The sequence below is a fragment of the Lutra lutra genome, chromosome 2, assembly GCF_902655055.1.
Source record: "Lutra lutra chromosome 2, mLutLut1.2, whole genome shotgun sequence".
Lineage (NCBI taxonomy): Eukaryota > Metazoa > Chordata > Mammalia > Carnivora > Mustelidae > Lutra > Lutra lutra.
The window spans coordinates 17,101,507-17,122,395 of NC_062279.1; the positions used below are offsets into that span (position 1 = coordinate 17,101,507).

At 50.7% G+C, this 20,889-nt stretch overlaps 1 protein-coding gene across 4 annotated transcripts in view; it reads right to left on the reverse strand.

Annotated features, from left to right (window-relative positions):
* RBPMS (RNA binding protein, mRNA processing factor) overlaps positions 1-20,889 on the reverse strand; it is a 170,176-nt gene that overhangs the window by 19,214 nt on the left and 130,073 nt on the right. For 3 of the 4 annotated variants that reach the window (XM_047715427.1, XM_047715450.1, XM_047715443.1), the window contains exons 6-7: positions 5,863-5,993; positions 2,920-3,161 (exon numbers count right to left, since the gene is read on the reverse strand). In XM_047715427.1, the coding sequence (XP_047571383.1) occupies positions 3,030-3,161; positions 5,863-5,993 (263 nt within the window). In that variant the 3' untranslated portion in view covers positions 2,920-3,029. Of the gene's footprint in view, positions 1-2,919; positions 3,162-5,862; positions 5,994-20,889 lie in introns of those variants that run through there. The other variant, XM_047715436.1, reaches the window with a different exon arrangement.

The window sequence follows — 20,889 nt, forward strand, 5'->3', positions numbered from 1 at the left end:
TGGGGAGCTAGTCCTGCGTTTCCTTCTCCTTGTTGAAAATGCACATGCTCCTTTAAAAAACTAACATTTATGAAGCGCTTACTATGTGCCTGGCTCTCTTGTTCAAAGATCTCAGTTACTTACTTGGGAAAGAAAGTGTGAGAGAGAAAGCACCAGACAGGGGAGGGTCAGAGGGAGAAGCAGGCTCCCCGCTAAGCAGGGAGCCCGAGGCGGGGCTCTATCCTAGGACCCTGGGATCCTGATCTGAGCCGAAGGAAGATGCTTCACTGACTGAGCCATCCGGGCGCCCCCAGGCACTCTTGTTCTACATGAGGGATTCTTAGGCCCACTTTACTGAAGCCCAGAGAGGTTAAGCAAGGCACTTGTTCCATCGAGGTCACACAGCTCGCCCATGGCAGAGCTAGTGTCTGACCAGGTAGCTCCACAGTCTGCACGTCCAACCTTGTGCTCCTGCCAGGCTCAGCCCTCCTGAAGAACTCGAGTTCCGGCACAGGCCGGGCCTCCTGCGGCAGGACCAGAAACAGCCCCGACGTGGTCTGTGAAAGGACAGGGAGCTCTGTGCTCCCTTCAAAGTGGCAGACACAGGCCCAGAGCTCAGAGGAGGCTGGCGCTGGGAACACAATGCCTGGCCGGCCTGCCCCAGCCTGGCCTCGTGTGGGAGGTAAGCCAGAGGCTCCTAGACCAGAAAGCTGAACAAAATCAGGAGCTAGATGAGGCTAGCACATTCAGGAGAGAGAGCACCCAGGGGCAGGTCCCCTTCACTGACTGACCTTCACAGAGTGGAAGGTTTAAAGGGAAAGGCACATTATCAGAGGATCCAGTTTCATTGATGTCTAAAAACAATTTAAAGCCTTGGGCTGGGATGCCTGGGTGGCTCAGTTGGTTGAGTGGCTGCCTTCGGCTCAGGTCATGATCCCAGAGTCCTGGGATCGAGTCCCACATCAGGCTCCTTGCTCAGCAGGGAGCCTGCTTCGCCCTCTGCCTCTGCCTGCCACTCCGTCTGCCTGTGCTCGCTCTCCCTCTCTCTCTCTCTAATAAATAAATAAAATCTTAAAAAATAAATAAATAAATAAAGCCTTGGGCTGATCAGCCCCCAAAGGCAACCTCTGCAGCCCCTCAAAGCTCTGCTCTCCCAGATAATCACAAGCCCCGGGCTGCAGGGAGCCCGCGGCCGCTGGAGAAGGCCAGGCCCGGAGGACCAGGTCTCAGGTGGTAGGAGGTGGTCCCGCAGGCCAGGAGGCCAACGCCCTGAATCTCCCAATTCTTCCCTTCCCTTCGAGAGACGCCAGCCACTGGGGTGCCGACGCCCCACCCATGGGCCTTGGTCACGGCTCCCGCTGTAGGACCAGCCACCCTACAACACTGCTGAAACCTGAAGCGGCCTCAGGTTCTCCCCCTCTGGAGGCTCCCCCGAGGCCACACTCCCACCTGGCCTGCTCCCTGCCTCTCCTGGGCCTCCCTGGGCCGTGCGTTTGAGTGACACCCCGTGCCAAACCAGATCTCCTGTGTCTCATCTCAGTATTCTCCACAGGACATAGTCAGTGACAGAGGAGACGCTTCATGAGATTCGTTTTTATAAAAAAGTGTAATGGTTCAGTTCGCAGTTGCCTCTTGCTGAGAAAACGCCTGGCTCTGGCAGGCGGGCGGCCACACACTTCCCCTGGCCTTTCTCTCCCCCTGTGATCTCTCTTCCTTCCCTGTGTGTCTGGGTCACTTTTCCTATGGTCCATTTTTGTACTGAGTTTGGGTTTAACCTTTATAATTTGTCCAGTGTGTCACAAGGCACCTCCCAAGGGGCACATCCCGCCCTGGGAAGTCTGTGCTCCGATTTTAGAACCTTCTGCGGATGAGCAGGTGACGGGTTCCAGCCGTGAGCCGCGGAGCAGGCCTGGAGATCTGCCGTGACTCAGGACCAGTGAGGCCTCTGGAGGAGGAGCAGGTACCTGGGAGTTGCTCTCTCAGTCCTACTTACCTGGGCGAGCTTCTGGCCCAACAAGGTGGCTCTGGTCAAGGGTAAACGCTATTCTGTATCTAGAATGTAATGAGAACAGTGCACTTTGTTGGCTTTCTCTCTGCCCCGTCAGCAACAAGACGGAATGACGGCACCGAGCAAAACACCCCGGGGACGGAAAAGGCTGAGCTGTGTGAGGGCGACACGGTGGAGGTGCGGTATGGGCTTGAGGGCAGAACTTTCCTAAAAGCCGTGGACGAAACCTGCCCTCCTGTTCGCAGTGACTTTCAGAATATATTTAATAAATTTCAAACACCGGTGACCTTGAAAACAAACAGGAAGATCATGTCTACAAATGTCAACGATCTTCTCAGAACTCCGTTGTTTGCTGCATCAAGATGTTCTTCACGTCCACTGAGGACGCGGCGGGACCGCAGCCCACAGTCCCATCACCTTACGCGGTGACGCCTCAAAACTGGGATGTGGCCATTAAGCAGCCATCTTCAGTCTAAAGGTGGAGATGCCAGACCACAGGCGGGAGCCGGCGCGGAAGCAGAACATGTGACTCCTGATCGCCAATGACAGTTCCCGCCCCTTGGGTCCTCCTTCCTCTGGATCAGGGTGGACAGACCAGAGAACACACTTCCTCGATTCCAACAGGCTTCCGACAGCCAGACACACGATCCCTGCTGAAGCAAGACCTCCTGGCGGAGCCAAGCCACGGATGCGAGGCAGAGAATCTCCCGACATGCAGCTCTTGATGGCTCGGGAGCCCAAGAAGAGACCAGAAGCAGCACTGGGGCCTTGGCTCTAGGCCAGGTCGCCGCCTGATGCTCTGAGGCCTTCTCCTACGTGGTGTGTGCTCAGTGTCACGGGCCCGATTCCGCCGAGATCTCAGTCAGAGATAACCTCTTAGCTCCAAACTCGCATCACCATGAAAACAAAACGCTGAAGTCTGCTTGAGATCATTTTTGCTCTGATTAAAATTTTTATTGAAATCTCTCAAATGTTACCAAGAAATAATTTTTGCAAAACGGGGGGGGGGGGGGGGGGGGGGGGGGATAGCTAACAAGCAAATTCAGCATGGGAGCTCCCTCTGCTGGTCTGCAGTAGGCTGGTATGTTACAAACACATTCCCAGAGACAAATCTAATTTGCTGGAGAAGTGGACAAAAGACAGGTGTGTTGGGCTTTGCCTCAGGAGAGAAACACTAGAAGAAAAAAAAAATCCAAGTCTCAAAACAGAGCACAACATTGCTAAGAAAAGCAAAATAATATAAAAGCTTCTCCAAAGACATACAGTAAGATCTCCAAACAGAACTGGAATCATCCACTAAGGGAACGCTTCATTTTTGTCTTCCCCACTGCTCTACCTCCAGTTAATAAGAATTTCTCTCGGGCCCTTTGGGTGAAGGTTAAGTTCTGATTCCCTTGTCTTTGCCTCCACGTCTCTTCTTACCGGCTTCTCATCTACTTAGAGAAGAAAGATCCAGGGAGTCAGTGGAGTGAGGCCTTTCCAAAATTCCAACAGAGAGTAAGTCTTTGGTGAGCCAGCACTGAGGCGTGAAAAGAGCAAGGCCTGGGAGTCAGGTGACCTGGCTCCGGTCATGGCAGAGCCACTCGCGACTTTCAAGAACTCTCCATCTTCTCCAGTCTCTCTCCTCAACTGTAAAATGGGCCAGACCTGCTGGATCGGTAAAGCCTCTACCAGTTCATTCTAGGATTCTCATCTTGGACAAAGACATTTAAACAACTGTATCTGTTCATGGGCCTTTAGGACACAGAACCCAAGCTTGCACTGAGAATGACTCCAAACAAGTTCTGGGGTTGAGCACAAGGATCTCACTGATTTCAGATGAAAGTTCCACCAACTTGAGGACCGACGTGGCGGAGTCAAGTGGATTCCAGGTTGGGAAAGTCTCAGGATCAAGGAAGAGCTCCCAGGGGAGGGTGCCGCCACGGGCAGCACATCCCACTAGGTCAAATGGTTGAGTCCATCTAATCTTGGCACTACCTCTAACCTCTCTCACGATGGGCATGGGCTTCCTAATCTCTTAAAACTCTTCAGTTCCTTCTCCCACACACCCCCAGATATACTCTGGATTACATCCGTTACATGAAGCCTGCGCAAGTTACCCGGATGTTAGTAAGGCCCCAGAGCCATCATTCCCAGTCTTTTCTGGCCACTGTCCATTCTGGCTTTCCCAGGGCAATGGTACAAGGCTCTGCGGCCGATTAACAAAGCCACGGATACTCAGAGTACTCTGCACACATGGCACTTTCCATGGCATTAGGAACATTCACCTCAACTGTCAGTTTATCTACACTTAGGCACTCTAGGAAGAGCAGTGAAGACATATCCACCGACGGTGGGGGCAGACCCACAATCAGAGGAGGCCTCTCTGAGTCACTCCCCATCATCTACAAAGTTCTCCTCAAGGCCACTGCAAACATTTAGACGACTCAGCAGAAGATAGCCACAGGTTGTGTTTTATCCCCTCTCCCTCCCCTGCCCTGTGAGGAGACAGAGTGCTGATGAGGACTGAGGGGGAAGCAGCAGCAAGGGGAAGGGAAGGGAAAGCGAAAGCACAGCTGATTTGGACCCTGGGCCCTCCAGCTCCGAATCCCAGGGCTGCTAGCTGCACTCACCACTATCATCTACCTTTCCCTCGCTCCTGGCACAGCTTTCTACCTCCTTCTGCCAACACCGAGGGTCACCACTTCGGGGGGTCCAGGCACCAAGGCGCTGTCTTCGTAGTTTGCCCACATGGTGCCTGGGAGGCTGGGCCATGCGCATGTGCACACAGCCCCGAGAGCTTGGCCCAGACGGCCAGACGTCTACGCAGCCAGCGCCACGCCCGACCCCGCGGCTGCGAGGACAGAAGCTAGGGGCTGTCTGTCCATGCTTTAGACGACACCGTGGGCTCCGTGCAACATGGAAGAGTTCTCGGTCAGAAGGAGAAGTTCTCTGGGAAGCTGTGTATTTCGTCCACCCTTGTAAATAAACACTAAGCGAAACAAACAAACCCCCCACCTGTCTGTCCAGGCCAACAGTGTTTCCGAAACCAGGCGCCCCTGCTTCTAGAGGAGTTACACGTGAGCTAAAACGAATGCCATCTACGTGTTCTCTTAGGCGCTGCCTGCCGTCACCCTGAATCCTCACCTTACTTCATTACTACTGCCTGCGCTAAGAGCAAAAGTGACAGCCACATTTGTTTTCAAGGGGAGAGGGACGGTTGGTACGTACGTAGTAATCTTTGTGAAGAAACGAGGACGTTTATTTAACTAAGAAGGGAAGTGGGTCCAAAGAGAGACCTTCGCCTTGACCTGGAATTACGTTCTCCACACTACACTGTACCTCCTTTTCTAAAGGTGAAAAAAGGAACCCTTCACCCTTCCCGTAACATCTGCAAGCTAGCACACGGTCCTCCTGGAAGCTTCCACCTTTCCCCTCTGGCCGCTAGCTCTCCTAGGACACGGGAGCAGAGATCTCTGCACACACACACGTATACATACGGACAGACTCCGGCAAGCAACTCGCCTCCCTTGGCAACCCCTTCTGCACAACCAGGCAGGCGCGACTACGTTCTGGGGACGCCTTTGGGCTGGCTGGGGGCTTGGGGGTGGGGGTGGGACCTGCGCCCCGTCTCTCGTGTGTGGTATGAGGGTGAGATCATTAGGGAAGAGAGAGGTGTCATTTGGGGCAAACATCAGGCAGTGGGTGATATCATTGCTGGCAGACGGTCCTCGAGTCCCGGAGGAGTGTCAGCTTGATTTAGAGGGGAATCATTAATCTCCGGAAGGGGGTCTGTTAGCCGGACAGGTGTTAGTTGTACGGTGTGCTCCGGGGAACCGGGCTGGAGAGGACCGGGGGTGGAGTGAGTGGCGTCGTGGCCGATGGGCATCAATTACCTGGGCATGCAGTGAAGCGGGGTAGGTGAAAGCAGGAGGAGGTAGAGCAGGCGCTAACTCCGCTGGGTACAGAGGGTACGGGGCCCACACTTCAGGGCTACTGGGGTAAAGTGCAGGCACTGTGAGCTCATCTGCAAGAAAAGAATAAGGGAAGAGTTAGCGGTCACCAAACAGCGGCTTTCAAATCAGAATCAAAACACTGAACGAGCCCGAGCCCCCCGCAGAGCCAGAAGTCAAATTACTCTCATGCTTTCAATAACCTGTGGCTTCCGGTCCCCGAACGCCAAGCAAGGGACCGGGGAATACAAAGTGGGAAAAAAAGCAGCAGCATCTGCTCCCTGTCGGGCCTGGGCTCTGCCGGGACGCTCTGATGTCCTTCCAACGGGAACAGTGGGGATTTCCTGCCCCAAACCGCACAAGTGGCCCACTGAGGGACAGAAGAAGAAAGAGAACCGGCAGGACACATCCCGTGAAAACCCACTGCAGAGCCTTCGGGAGGACATGGCCGCGCCACGGCAGGACCTGTTTATCAGTGTCATCCCTACCGACAAACACACCGTGCCCCGCCCGCCAGCATGGGGCGGCCGCTGTGCCCGCGGGGCATTGAAGATGTCAAAAATGCCGAGAATGGAAGTGGCACAGCCTGGAGTATCCTGATTAAAGTTAAACTCCATGCAGATGCCAACTAGAACATTCGCAGCAGCTGCTTACACTGACTTATTTTCTAGGGGAAAGAAAGCCAGTCGTGTGGCCAACGGACTGGTCCGAATCGGATTCCATTGAGGTCAAGCTGCAGTTTCCCAGACTGAAGGGCAAGCGCCCGGGGCTGCGAATGGATCAGGAAGCGATCCATTAAAGTAACAGCAAACACGGGAGGGAGCGTCTCAGCGGAGAGAAAAATCATCTCAGTCGATAGTCACCAGTCTGGGCTCCGGAGCAGTGATCTCAGCACGCTTTTATCACCTGTCAAAGCTGCAATGGAGCCGGCCAAGCGTGCTACCCGGGCTGCGAAGGAGTCGGGAAAAGGAGACCGTCCTAAAGCCATTAGTGACTCTGCCGTTCAGGACTTTCCAGAAGTCTAGAGTACACGTGACCCAAGGTCGAAAGAGTCATTTCACTCCTGCCGGTGTAAGAAGCTACCCCAGGCCTGCTCATTCCGGGTCTCCCTCGTCCTCCCCAGCCTCCCCACCCCCCGTCCCCCAAACTATGGCTCTGGGCAGGGTTTCCAGTATGGGAAAGGGGCTAGAAACTGGAAACGTTCCCGAGCTTGACGTGGGGACTGCTCTGCAGAGCACCCAGAAAGCAGCCGGTCTTATGGGTGCACAGAGACCTGGTGAGGTTTCCACGGCGAGCCAGCAAGGCGAGAACTACGGAAAAGACGACGGGGAGCCCAGGGCTGCCAGAGGACTGTCCGTTCAGAGGGCCACTCGGGGGTCCCAACAGCGTGGAGGGCTACACTGTGGCTGCCCGGAGCCCCCGGCTCCTTCTCTCAACAAGGCAGTTACAACGTCCTCTTCGGCTTGGGGAGGGGAGTGCAGACTGCGTTAGCTTAGACTGGAGAGCCTCGCCCACAGGGGGGAGGACTCCTCCTTATTATTCCAATAGGAACACAGTAGCATCCCAAGCTTCTTCAAAACGTCAGGTCTACACCACCCATTTCCAGTTCTAGGCTGCGTAGTTTCAGGCAGAAAATCCCTTACGGAGGGGTTGGGAGAACGCTTCGCAGACCCCTGTGTTTCCGGTCACGGTGAGATGGTAGGATTCCCCTTAGAGCGACTCTTGAGGGAGCTCCGCTCGCGGAAACCAACTACTGTCAGAACCCAGGCCTTGGATTTTAAACAAACAACCGCTCCCAGGAACAGCGAGCTATTACTGTCGTCGGTGGTACTGTTATTTCAGCTACCATGCTATTTTAAGACATTCTGAGTCTTTAAAAAAAAAAGTGAAAACTGTCTCAGGACCTAGTGCACAAATGTCTTAGCCCGTGTAGCTCAGCCCCACCTACTGCGACTGCGGGTGACTCTGTCTCCGCCATCAGACAGGACGAGGCAGGGCCTGCAGCCTGATGGCAGCAGCACTTCCTCATTCTGTGGCCGCACAGGAACTGGCCAAGCTGGGGGTGCTCGAATCTGATCCACTTTCCTTCAGAATTTTAAAAAATGAAATGAGAGGTCTCTCAAGATCTCGGACCCGGAAGAGGTACGGAATGGGGATGGGTGGAGTCGGGATTTCAATCTCAGCCTTGACGGCCGGGATTGATGATTCCCAGGCATTTCCACACCCAAAGCTGCTGAGTAACAGGAGAAGTCGGGTAAGGGAAGAGGAGGCGTAAGAGAGACAGGAGTGAATGCACGTTTGATCGGGTCTCTCCTACCTCTCCACACCTGTCCCTTCTCCCCATGAGGCGTCTGGAGTTACCATAAATGTCAGGAGACGCGCAGTGCGGAGTGCGCCAGCCAGGAGGAGGGTGAGGACGGCAGTGAGGAGTTCTCACGACAAGTTTCCAAGGGATGACTAGTGAGAGCCCAGGATGGGCTGGTACTGTTCGTGTGCAGTACTGTTCGTTGGGCAGAACAGTACCTGGTGGAAAATTCTCAAAGTTGTTTAAAGATGCGCCACTGTTTTATTAAAGGAGCTTAAGAAATATCCACAGGAACTAGATCTAAAATTTTCCAATCCGTTCAGTATTGGTCACACTAAAACAAAAATGAAAAAAACAGCAAAAGGGCAAAAGGAGGCTCAAACCAGAACAAATTCGACAGAACAATGATTTTCAAAGTTCAAAATAAAAGCAGTGGAACCCTTTCTTCAAACTGATTTTTCCCAGAATCCTTTTTTAATTTTTTTTAAAAAATTTTATTTCTTTGAGAGAGAGCAAGAGAGAGCACGCACGCATGCATGCGCACAAGCAGAGGGGAGCGTCAGAGGGACAGGGAGAGAAGCAGGCTTCCCACTGGGCAGGGAGCCCTATGCGGGGCTCCATCCCAGCACCCTAGGATCATGACCTGAGCCTAAGGCAGATGCTTAACCGACTGAGCCACCCAGGCATCCCAAAGTATAGCAAATTTTAGTCGACTTAGTGGTGTTGGGGTCGAGGGACAACCTCAACCCCCACGACAGCCCCGAAGGTCTGCGAGGGTTCCAGAGAACAGTCTGAAAACTGCTCTTAGAGCTGCGCTCACTCAGGGACTAACTGGAAAGGAAGCGCCTCTTCCAAGTCTCTGAAGACTGAGCTCACACCTATAGCTCCGGGAAACCCACCTGAGAGAGGGCCATGAGCTCCCTGCAGCAGGAGGAAGAAATCAAAAACACTGCAGCAAGTGGGACAGAGGCCAACAGGCTCTCCTAACACAGGCTCCAGCCCCTGAGGTCCCTCAGAATGCCGCAGGGTCCTCCAGTGCAGGGTTCGGGCCTCGCAAAGGGCAAGAAGATTGGAGGTGGGAAGTTTAAGAGGTGAAATGAAAGGAAGAAAGGGGACTAAATCAAGTCAAGCTATTTGCTCCTTCCTCCAAGCTCCCAAACCCTCTCTTCCCTGGACGACAGTGCCCAGAGTGCGCTAAGGCCGGGAGTCCGTGTTGCTCAGGGTGCGGCCGCTGCACCAGTAGCAGCACCTGGGCGCTCGGGAGACATGCAGGTTCTCAGCCCTCCGGCAGGCCCCCAAATGACAGTTTGGCCCGCCTGCCTGGGGAATCTGATGTCCACCCACCTTGGGGAACCCCTGCCTGAAGCTGTCTTCTTGGCTCTCTTATAGGATCATTATCCTGCATTTTGTTGGCCAAGAGCTCACAGCACTGTTTGTTAGATCAGTGGATGACACACTCCCGCAGAGAAATTACATGATTCTGGACTTGCTTTGTGAGAGAAACAGGAGGGTCAGAGCAACACAGGCACAACGGGCACCGTGGGGCCAGGATAGGATCACGCCTGCAGGAAAGCCGCCCTCACTTCACTAGGAGGCTGAGGACTCTGAAAACCCACAGCCTCTCCTGTGATGGAAGAGGGCTGTAAACTGAAGGAGCTTTTGCCTTTGCGTTCTCTTCCTGGTCACCAGTATGGTGTTGAGAAAGTTCCAACAGCAGAAGAGACAGGCAGGCCTTCTACAGCACAAGCCCCTCACACGGACGACCCCGCTGAAGGAGCAGATGGCGGCATGGCTCAGGGGGGCTTCACCTTCCGCAGTCCGTCTGTCCTGCTAAGACCTTAATAGGGCTGGAGGGCTGAAGAAAGGGAAAGTTTGCTGCTGTGGGCCCAGTGGGATGACTAGAGCAGGGGGAGGGGGTGAGACTCCCCCTGACAAGAGAGGCTCCCGGCCCTCCTGCATGAGCCAGGCCTTGGCGAGCAGAGGGCTCAGGAGGCCAGAGCTTTTTGTCTAGGCCTAATCGGACCCTCTCCTGAGAAGGTGGGTCGGGCCTTTCCCACTGCCCCAGACCCCCACACTACATCCTTTTTCCTTTAGCACCTCTGAGGATAAAGTTGTTTTTTTTTAAAGATTTTAAAAAATATATTTGTTTATTTTGAGAGAGAGAGAGACAGATTGAGAGAGAGCATGAGAGGGGAGGTCAGAGGGAGAAGCAGACTCCCCATGGAGCTGGAAGCCAGATGTGGGACTCCATCCCAGGGCTCTGGGACCATGATCTGAGCCGAAGGCAGTTGCTTAACCAACTGAGCCACCCAGGCATCCCTTTTTTAAGATTTTATTTATTTATTTGACAGACAGCGATCACAGATAGGTAAAGAGAGAGGAGGAAGCAGGCTTCCTGCTGAGCAGAGAGCCCCATGTGGGGCTCCATCCCAGGACCCTGGGATCACGACCTGAGCCAAAGGCAGATGCCCTGAGGATAAAGTTTTTGAGCGCTCCCAATATACATCTGAATAGGCCTTTTTCTTAGCACAAAATATGCAACCAGAAGAACTCGTATCAAATTCTGACAACAAGGACTATAAACTCCCCCAACTCCACCTTTCAATCCCTTTGAAAAGAAAAAACTGCAGTGTCTGAGGGCAGTTTAAAGCAAAAAAGCTGGGGAAGATCAGCTAGTCTGCCTTTTCATCTTGGATGAGGAAACTGAGTTGCAGAAAGGTGGTGAAGCTTCCAGTCTAAAGTCACCGAAACAAAGATGAACGACTCCCAGAAACAAGGGCAAGAGGAACAAGGACAATCCTTAATGAACTTAACCTGAGTACAGTTGAGAACTAAGTTCCAAGAACTTCAAGTCAGTATTTACTTTGCCTCTTGGGTATTTTCATTTGGAAATATTCCACAGCAATCTCATACTCAACGTGTCTGTAACTTAACACAGTCCCTCCAACTGTCTGTCCTCTTTGGTTCCAGATTTCAGTAAAAGACGCCACTCGGTTGCTCAAGCCATGGTGGCTGGGTAGTTCCCCAAGGTCCTACCGAATCTGTCTCACCATCCACTCTGATCTTAATTACCACTGCTGGGTTTCTGAAAGGGCCTCCTTACAGTCCTGGCAGCCACACTGCAGCCAGGACAACATTTAAAATACACAATTCTGCAATGTCACTCTCCTGCTTAAAACCCTTCTAAGATTTCTCCTTGCTCTCAGGACAGTGTGTGAACAGTGGCTACCATGGCCCAGAAGACCACACGTGATCCTGCCATGATCATCTTTGAGACCTGCCTCTTACACAGCTCACCATCTCGGGCTAGGACCAGCCCTTTCCACTGCGAGACCATGCCTGATTCTCCCCCACTTCCAGGCCAGGGGCATTCCTCTCTCTCCTTTCAGCGGGCTAAACCCTTACTTATTCTTCAAAGGACTCCACTTAGATGTCCCATAGGTAGGTGGAGGGGACGGGGGGAGCACTTTCTCTTTGTTCTGCTGGGTCTTCTATCTCCAGGCTGGGCTGTACCTCCAAGACTGCAAGTTCTCGCTCTTTGCCCACCCAGCACTTAGCACAGAGGGTCAGCAAGTATCAACAAATCAACCATTTGCTCTATACTTGATAAAACCAATGGAGAAAGAACATAATTTCTATCTGGCCCTTTGGAGGCAATGATCAAATTGTAGGTTAATTCAATTCTATGTGGGAGAAAACTAGACACAGAAAGAGGATACATGTGAGAGCATATAAATGTGACTTCTTTAATAAGATTACATCTCAATCTGGTCTTAATAACACATTATGTTTGCATACATTTTTATATACAACTAAGAGCATGTATTTCCATTATCATTTTGGATACCCATTAAAACTCTGTGGAGAAAAGGGCAGAAATGGGTGGTCTCATTTTATCAATGAGAAAATAACCTATCCACGGTCTCCTAGTTAACTAGGAGTTAGGTCCCAAACTGGGAACAGAACCCTGGTCTGTTGTCTTGTGGCTCAGGGTCCCTTCCACATATCATCCTGCCCCCTCCCCACTACTGGTGGTGGCCACAGGCCCTAGGGTGCAGGTGGTCTTCATTTCTAGTTACAGCATACTCAGTTTACTAGAATACACCCAGAGACAGAGTCCTTTAGGAGAACTTGCCTGGCAGATGAAGAATTTGGCCAAAAAAAACCCAAAAGACCCAAACATAATGAAAAATTCCATTTTTAATGAAAAAAAAAAATCAATTTTGAAGAAAAGACTCTTAAACAGCCAACTCTCACTCACACATACTCACAAGCAGCTGATTCACAACTGTTAAGTAAAGCCCTCAAAAATCAGTCCTACTAGGCCGATTCTTTCAAGGACTATCCTATCCGGACACATTCTCTTGTTAGGGCTAAGAATGCAGCCCATGCTGGCTTCCATGCCCCAGCACAATGACTAGCTCTGGAAGTGGGTGGAAGAGAGTGTCTTCCCCAAATTCACATTTAGCTGGAAACGTTTTTGAAAACAGGAATTCTGCAGGTTTAATTATTTAAGGATCTTGAGAAGAAATCATCCTAGATTTAGGGAGGGCACTAAATCCAACGACTGATGTCCTTAGGAGAGTAGAGGACACAGAAAAGGTGCTGTGAAGACCGAGAAAGACCGGGACGACGTGTCTACAAGCCAAGGAAGGCCAAGGACTGCCAGCAGCCGCCAGTGTTAAGAGACACACGAGATGCTTTCTCCGTTGGAGTCTCCGGAAGGAACCAGCACTGCTGACACCGATTTCAGACTTCTGTCCTCCTAAACTGTGACAGATTATGTTCCAGCCACCCAGTGGTGGTAATTTATTGTGGTCGCCCTAGGAAATGACGGTTCCCAGAGAAGGTCACACACTTTCCCGGACTCCCCAAGAACAGAAATGTCAGGGAAGAGTCCAGAGATTTGGTGAAAAGCTCAAGGGAGGTCTTCGGCACCACCCAGCACAAATCACAAATGCCATTTCCGTGTTCTGCACGTGGAGCTAGATGCCAGGGAAACCAAGAGAAATCGAGTCTGTGCTCAGCTCTCTTCCAAGTCTACCTACTCTTCATGACGGCCCTTGGCCACTTCCATTGTTTCAATTCTGAATTCTCTTTAGGGTAACTCGTTAATCTACAGATTTGATTTCCACTCCAAAGTAGACATTCCCAACTCACCCACAAGCAAACTATCAATCACAACCAAGTCCTCTTCTCACCTCCCCACACTCTCCTTTACCCCATTTGTTCAGATTCAAAGTCTCCTTCATTCCCCATATCCAAACAGCTGCTGAATCCTAGTAACAGTAAAGATGACAAAGATACTGATAACAATGACAGTAACAGTAGTAGCAAAGTAGTAACTAATGGTTACCGAGCACATAAAATGTGCCACACACTGTGCTGGGAAGTATGGACACGGGCCCCTTCCCCATGACAAGGAAGCAAAGGCACACCGAGGTTATTAAAGAACCAGCCCATGACTCACAGCAAGTGGCAGAACCAGGATGTGAACCAGGCATCTCAGTCAGTCCAGAATCCAACCCTTCGCTTCCCTGCCTCTCCCACTCCTGCTGCCACCACCCAACTGCAGGTTCCAGTCACCTAGAACTACAGGTTCCAGTCACTCTTGACTTCAAACTGGCTTTCTGCTAACTTCCACTGTCTCCCCACTCCATTTCTTGTCTCATAACACGTAATCCTGGAGCAACCTGCAAGACGGCCAGCCCAGACCCACAAAGTGTGTGCGCCAAGGAAATTCCAAAACCAAGTTGGTCTTGATTCAGCTGGCCCAGAGTGCCTTCGCCTGCACTGAGCGATTCATTGCCATGCGTCTGAGCAGTCACTGCTCTTAACAGTCCCGTTCTTCCGCTTCCCTCCAGCTGTTCCAGGCCAAAAACCCATCCAACACAATCTGTGGTTTTAAAACAATCTGACTCCCGAGCTGAGAGTTGAAGGGAACCGGAGCATGTGCAGGAAGAGAACTGCTCCCCCGGGGACTCGGTTCCAGTCGCTGGTTCTGTGTTCCGCTCATCCCCACCGGACACGTGCACTCCTCTTCCGTCCGGAGACTCGCAAGGGCAGGGAAGACGGTTGGCTCCTCCCGGTCCCTCCCCCAGTCAGGCACCTGAGCTTGGGGGGTTCTAGGCCGGCTTCTCCGAGATCTCAGCTTTCTTAACAACTGCAGTCCAACCTACATGTGTAACAGGAGCTGCAATTCCAGAAAGTGTTGGTTTTATACCCTGTTAACACTACAAAACCATTCGTCCAGCTCCACTCTGCTAGAGACCGGGCGAAGTTTCCCAAGGCCGGACTCCAGCGCAGCTGTACTCGCAAGTGTGCCCCGGACGCTGGTGCTTAGTAAATACTTCCTGAATGAATATACCCCTTCCTTCTGCGTGGTGTACCCACCCGCCTTTCTTCTGTTCTAGAATGCTGTGATCAGTTAAAGCGAGTCTTCTGCCTCTTCTGTTGCCTAAACGACCCTTTCCATCCGTGGTAGGGAATTTAAACTGGAAAGGGACTTCAGTATTGTACGTGTGAAGTGTGGCAAGCGCATGGGGCCATTTGCATATCGAACGGTAATAATAAGGATATTTATACAGCACACACTTTGTGCCAAACACTTCAGAGACTTGAACCTGTTTATTCTCCACAGCATCCTTCTGAGGCAGGTTCTGCTAGTGTCATCTCGCTGTCACGAATGCAGGATGGTAAGGGCTTAGAGAGGTTAAGTGACAGGCCCAAGGCCATGTGGCTGGGAGCGAAGCCATGGTTTCAGGACAGACAATGCGGCTGTAGAGCTCATGCTCTCACCCCCCAAACTGTTAAGGCCTTTTTTTTTTTTAAAAGATTTTATTTATTTATTTGACAGACAGAGATCACAAGTAGGCAGAGAGGCAGGCGGCGGGGGGAGAAGCATGTTCCCCGCCGAGCAGTGAGCCCGATGCGGGGTTCGATCCCAGGACCCTGGGATCATGACCTGAGCCGAAGGCAGAGGCTTTTACCCACTGAGCCACCCAGGCGCCCCCCGAAACTAAGGTTCTTAACGGCAGCTCAGGGCCAGCATGAGTGAATACATCCCGGTCTCTGACAGGGTAGTCGGGGCTACTTTCTCAAATTTGACCACTTCTCCGGCCATGCGTGCAGCAAGTATATACTAAGTACAGAGCGTGGGCCAGATGCTGGGTGAATGCCACCATCTTTTATTTTTCCAGCCCAAATGTGGGCCAGTGATGCTGAGCTCCAGAAGGACCTCATTCTCTACAAACTGGAAAGGTAATTCCTATTTACTGGAATGTATCCGGGCCATCCCAGGATAGGGTGGGGAGAAGAATGTACTTGAGGAAAGCTATGTGGAAATGGAACTCCTCCTTAATTTCACAGTGGCAGGCTATTAGGAAGACGTGATTTGTCATCCAGAAAGTGCTGGAAGAGCTGTAAACTCTTCAGGAAGCCAGCCAATGCTCACTGAAAACGGGCAGGAGAAGAAACGACTGACCTTCCTGAGTCAGTGTAACACGTGAGGTAATTCCAGAAATGTGGTCAAAAGTGACTCAGTGAGTCTCACCTGAATGTCAAACCGCTGCTTCTCATCTTTAAGTCTTTCAGTTGTAGGCGTTGCCAGCTGCACGACCTCGGACAATTGACCTAATTTCTCTGGGCCTCGGTCTCCTCAGGTAAAAATACAGAGTACCACAGAGCTTCATTGTGAAAAGGAAAGGAGAATCTGAGCGGCACAGAGGAGGTGCTCCGGGTCACAGGGCGTCTGTTAGCAAACAGCAGCAGTAAGCGACGCTGACCTTGTCAGGAGGGGAGGACGCGATCGGGGAGTGTAAATGAGGCTGTCTATGCAACCGGAAATCTATCCTCACTACCAGAAAATTCCTTGGTCCACCACACTGACAGGGGCCAGACCTGCAAAGAGGAGACAGCAGGGAGTGGAGCTTTGGAATGTGTGCCCTCAGCCACTTCTGTTTAACCCTGTTTCTTCCTCATTCTTTTGTGCCTCACACTTACTAGTGAGCTCTTTTTACCAGGAATGAGTTGATGACCACTGGAAGATAAGGTTTTATTAACTACTATGTTTTTATTATTTTTTTAAATTTTATTTATTTGACAGAGATCACAAGTAGGCAGAGAGCCCCACACAGGGCTTGATCCCAGGACCCTGGGATCATGACCTGAGGCAAAGGCAGTGGCTTTAACCCACTGAGCCACCCAGGCACCCCTGTTAACTACTATGTTAACCACATGGCATTTTTTAATGTTTAAAATAATACATTAAATGTTAATTGGATTTAAGGAAAAAAAAGAAACAAAGGACACTGGAATCAAAAACAAACAAAATGCTTTTAAGAGCAGATTTCCCTTAAAATAAAAGTCTCACTGCCCTCAGCTTCTCTAAGGGGAGCTGGTCTGCCCAAAAGGCCCATTTCACCTCAGAATAAAAGCGGCAAAGTTCCTCTGCAGACTGATCTGGACTGTCCTGGCCACCCAGTCCCACAGGCTACCAGACTTCCACGTTACAACAGCAACTCCGGGTGCGGATCCATCCAGCGCCCCCGCTAGCCAGATTTTCCCATCTTCTCCCCCATCTCTCTGCCTCATAACAATCAGGTTTAACCGCTAAGTTTAAGAGCAACCATAACAAAAAGTCTGGATGTTAATTGTGCAGGAGGTTAATAGTCACACTGTTGACTTTCCAGTAAGATAAACAGCGCAAACTTGGCCAGCACGAATGTATACGACCCCGCCTCTCATTCCTGCAGACTGTACTCATTCCCGGGATGAGCGTGCACTGGAGAGGACAGGGCATCCCAACCTGCTGGAAGCACGGAGCTGCCCAAAGAAAACTGGAGGAGTTTAGGCTGAGCTTCTCTATTTTGGGGAATGCTAAGTAATTGCATCTCATGAGGCCCTGGAGTCTGTGATGAACAAATTACTCGCAAACTCTGAAAGACTGCCTGGCAGAGTCTGTCTTTTTCCAGTTCTCCTCCGCCTCCAAGACCAGGAAGTTCTGCGCGTGAGGCCCGGCAGGACGGCCGGCTCGCTCCAGAAGGACTCCCGAGCCTGGGTGCGGGATCCGCACAGGAACCAAGGGGCTGGTGGGGGACTTTGCCTCCCCCAAAGCCAGACACCAGAAGGATCTTAGAGTAGAAAGGGGACACCCAAGTCATCCTGGTGTCCACAAGATCCCTCAAAAATCTAGAACGGGCAGCTGGTTAAGCATTATGAAGATGGTCACACAAGGTTTTGGAAAAAAGAATCAAGGAGGAGACTCTTACTGTTCAAATCTAGAGGCTGATTAAATAAGAACAAAATGAAATATTATAGCCACCAAAAGGGATGATGCGAGAGATCTGTACTTACGAACACGGAGGTTGTTAATGAGACACTCGGCGAAGAAGTGACTAGGTTACTGGACACTTTATATAGTACAATCCCACTAACAAAGACACACAGATGCTTTGCATGAGGATCCGGGATAACGTGCCGGTAGGAGGCCCTAGGTTTAAGCCTATCATTAGCTACGTGACCTGGGGTAAGTTAATAACTTAAGGCCAAATTTCCTCCTCTGAAAACTATTAAAAAAGAGGAAGAAGGTGAAGGGGGAAGGGGTGGGGGGGCGGTACATGTTCTCATAGGCTAGCATGAAAATTAAATGAGAGATGTAAGAACAATTTTTAAAAGCACCTGGTGATGGGGTGCCTGGGCAGCTCAGCCAGTTAAGCGTCCAACTTTTGATCTCAGCTCAGGTCTTGATCTCAGGGTTGTGAGTTCAAGCCTGGTGTTGGCCTCCGTGCTGGGCGTGGAGCCTGCTTAAAAATCAAAACCCAAAAAAAACGCCGCCGCCGCCGCCACCACCCTGCCACAGACGAAGCCAAACCAAACCAAACCAAGAAAAAACAAAAAAACAAAAACAAACCTAAACACAAAAACCCACTCCTTGTGATACAAAACATTTAAAAATTTTATTTTATTTAGAGAGAGCGAGCAGGGAGGGACAGAGAGAGAAAGGGAGAGAATCCCATGCAGTCTCCACACTCAGCGTGGAGCCTGACAAGGGGCTCCATCTCAAGACCCTGAGATCATGACCCGAGCCGAAATCAAGAGTTGGATGCTTGACTGACTGAGCCACCCTGGCTCCCCTGTGATATAACACCTTTAATAATATCACTATGATTTATCTCTGGATGATGGATTCTGTGGATAAATCTATCTTTTTTGCTCATTATACCTTCTGAATTTCTACTACGGACATGTATTTTACCCATATGTTTTCATTTTTTACAGGAGCGAAAATATGGGGTGCCCGGGTGGCTCAGTTGGTTAAGCATCTGCCTTTGGCTCAGGTCATGATCCCAGGGTCCTGGGATCGAGTCCCACATCAGACTCCCTGCTCAGTGGAGAGTCTGCTTCTCCCCCTCCCTTTGCCCCTCCACCCCACCCCACTCCTGCTCCCTTTCTTCTCTCTCTCAAATAAACAAAATCTTTTCTAAAAAACAAATAAACAAACAAAGGGGTAAAAACATAGGGGTCATGGGAAAAAAAAAAGAACACATCATTCCAATGTTATAAATGACACACACAGGAAATGGGGGTATGAAAACTGAAGATTTTCTTCATTTCATACTTGTTAAATTTCTTGTCAGTAAAAGCACCCAGAAGAAAAAAATATCTAAACCCCAGCACACGAATCATTAAAAAGAAGTCCTAACACATGTTACACAACATGCATAAATCCTGAAAATATGAAAAGAAGCCAGATATTAAAGGACACACGTTATAGGATTCCACCTATACGAAATACCTAGAACAGACAAGCTCACCAAGATAGAAAGTCAATCAGAGACTACTGGGAAGCATGGCAGGGAGGGAACAGGGTGTTACCGGCAAAGAAAGAGCTGTGGAAATAGTGATAATGGTTGCAAAACATTGTAGATATACTTAATGCCACTGAACCATACACTTAAAATGGCTAAAGTGCCAAAATTTACATCATATACATTTTACCACACATACAAAAGATAATATACAAAAACACACCGAATTATACATTTTAAATTAGTGAATTGCAGGGTATGGGAATTATTACTGGTTTTTAAAATTGTTATTTTTTAGATTTTTAATTTTATGTATCTGACAGAAAGAGAGGGCACGAGTGAGCACGCACACACAAGAAGGCGGAGCGGCAGGCAGAGGGAGAGGGAGAAGCAGGCTCCCCCCGAGCCAGGAGCAGGACTTGATCCCAGGATCCTGGGATCATAATCTGAGGCGAAGGCAGACGCTTAACTGACTGAGCCACCCAGGCTCCCCAAAACTCTACCTTAATGAAGTTGTTAAAAACCCAGAACCACTTCGGTCGCTGTGGCCAAACTTAGCTGGCTTCCGAACCCTAGATGGGCAACTAACTGTGAGCCAGGACATGTTTTTTTAAACTCTGAGCCTGACTCCTCGTTTGAGAAATGAGGAGAATAGCTGTACTTACACCACAGAATGTTTGGAAGAGTGAGGAAATTTAAAAGAGTTTAATAAAACACTCTGGATGAGAAACCGTTGCGATCGTCATTTTAAACTTCTCATTCCTCAAGATTCCCAAGGGTCAAACATGCTCTACCCATTGACTCCAGGTTTTACCAGCTCTCACAAGTCTGTAAAACCTAGTGACCCACCACCGTGGCAGCAAGAGAGAATCCGGACACACGTCCTGGTTCCCCATCCCAGGACAGCTAGGCAAACACACTGGAGGGACATGCGGCTGCCCGCCGCAGCCTGCCCATCCCACGCAGGGTCAGCTCTCCCCCTTCATTAGCAAAGTCTCCCAGCAACTCACAGGAGGGACGGAAAGCACACGGAACAGCACCCTGTTGCAGAGAATGGCCACCCCAGACCACCCGTCCTAAGCAATGGAACATTCTGCACAAGGACAATCCGCCCCTAGCAAGGATTAACACAAATGAGAAGTACCTGTATGGGTTATACTGTTAACTGGGAGGAACATGAAGGAAGCAAAGGGACCTTCTCTCTCAATCTCTCTCTCCCTGTCCCTTCCCTCCTAGAGCTCAACGCACTCAGTTCCTTTAACCTTTTCTCAAAGCAATGCCCCTTTCCAATCTTTCAATCATTTTTCTCATGCTGGATCCCACCCAAGTTTTTCTTTTCTCACACAGTGCTGAGGCCCAGCACGGGACACAGGGGCTGGGAACAGTCTGGTAAGCGGACCACAGAGCCTGCGGTCTGTACGGTGTGGGGCTCGGATGGTCAATTCTGAAAAGCTCAGGTCGTCTGAGTAAGCAAGTGCTGTGGGCCAGCTAGGGGGAAGGTGACAACAGCTTATAGACATCCCACAGAGGGAAGAAAGACTGTACGGCTGTCTCTGGACCCAGCATGAGAAGTGATGACAAGGAGAGGAGCCTGGGACGTTTGGGTCAGAGACCCGGAGAACTGGTGATGGGGGGAAAGAAGACCAAACCTCATCCAGAATTCCCCCATCCAGGGGCACCTGGGTGGCTCAGTGGGTTAAAGCCTCTGCCTTCAGCTCAGGTCATGGTCTCAGGGTCATGGGATCGAGCCCCACATCGGGCTCTCTGCTCAGTGGGGAGCCTGCTTCCTCCTCTCTCTCTGCCTGCCTCTCTACTTGTGATCTCTATCAAATAAATAAATAAAATCTTAAAAAAAAA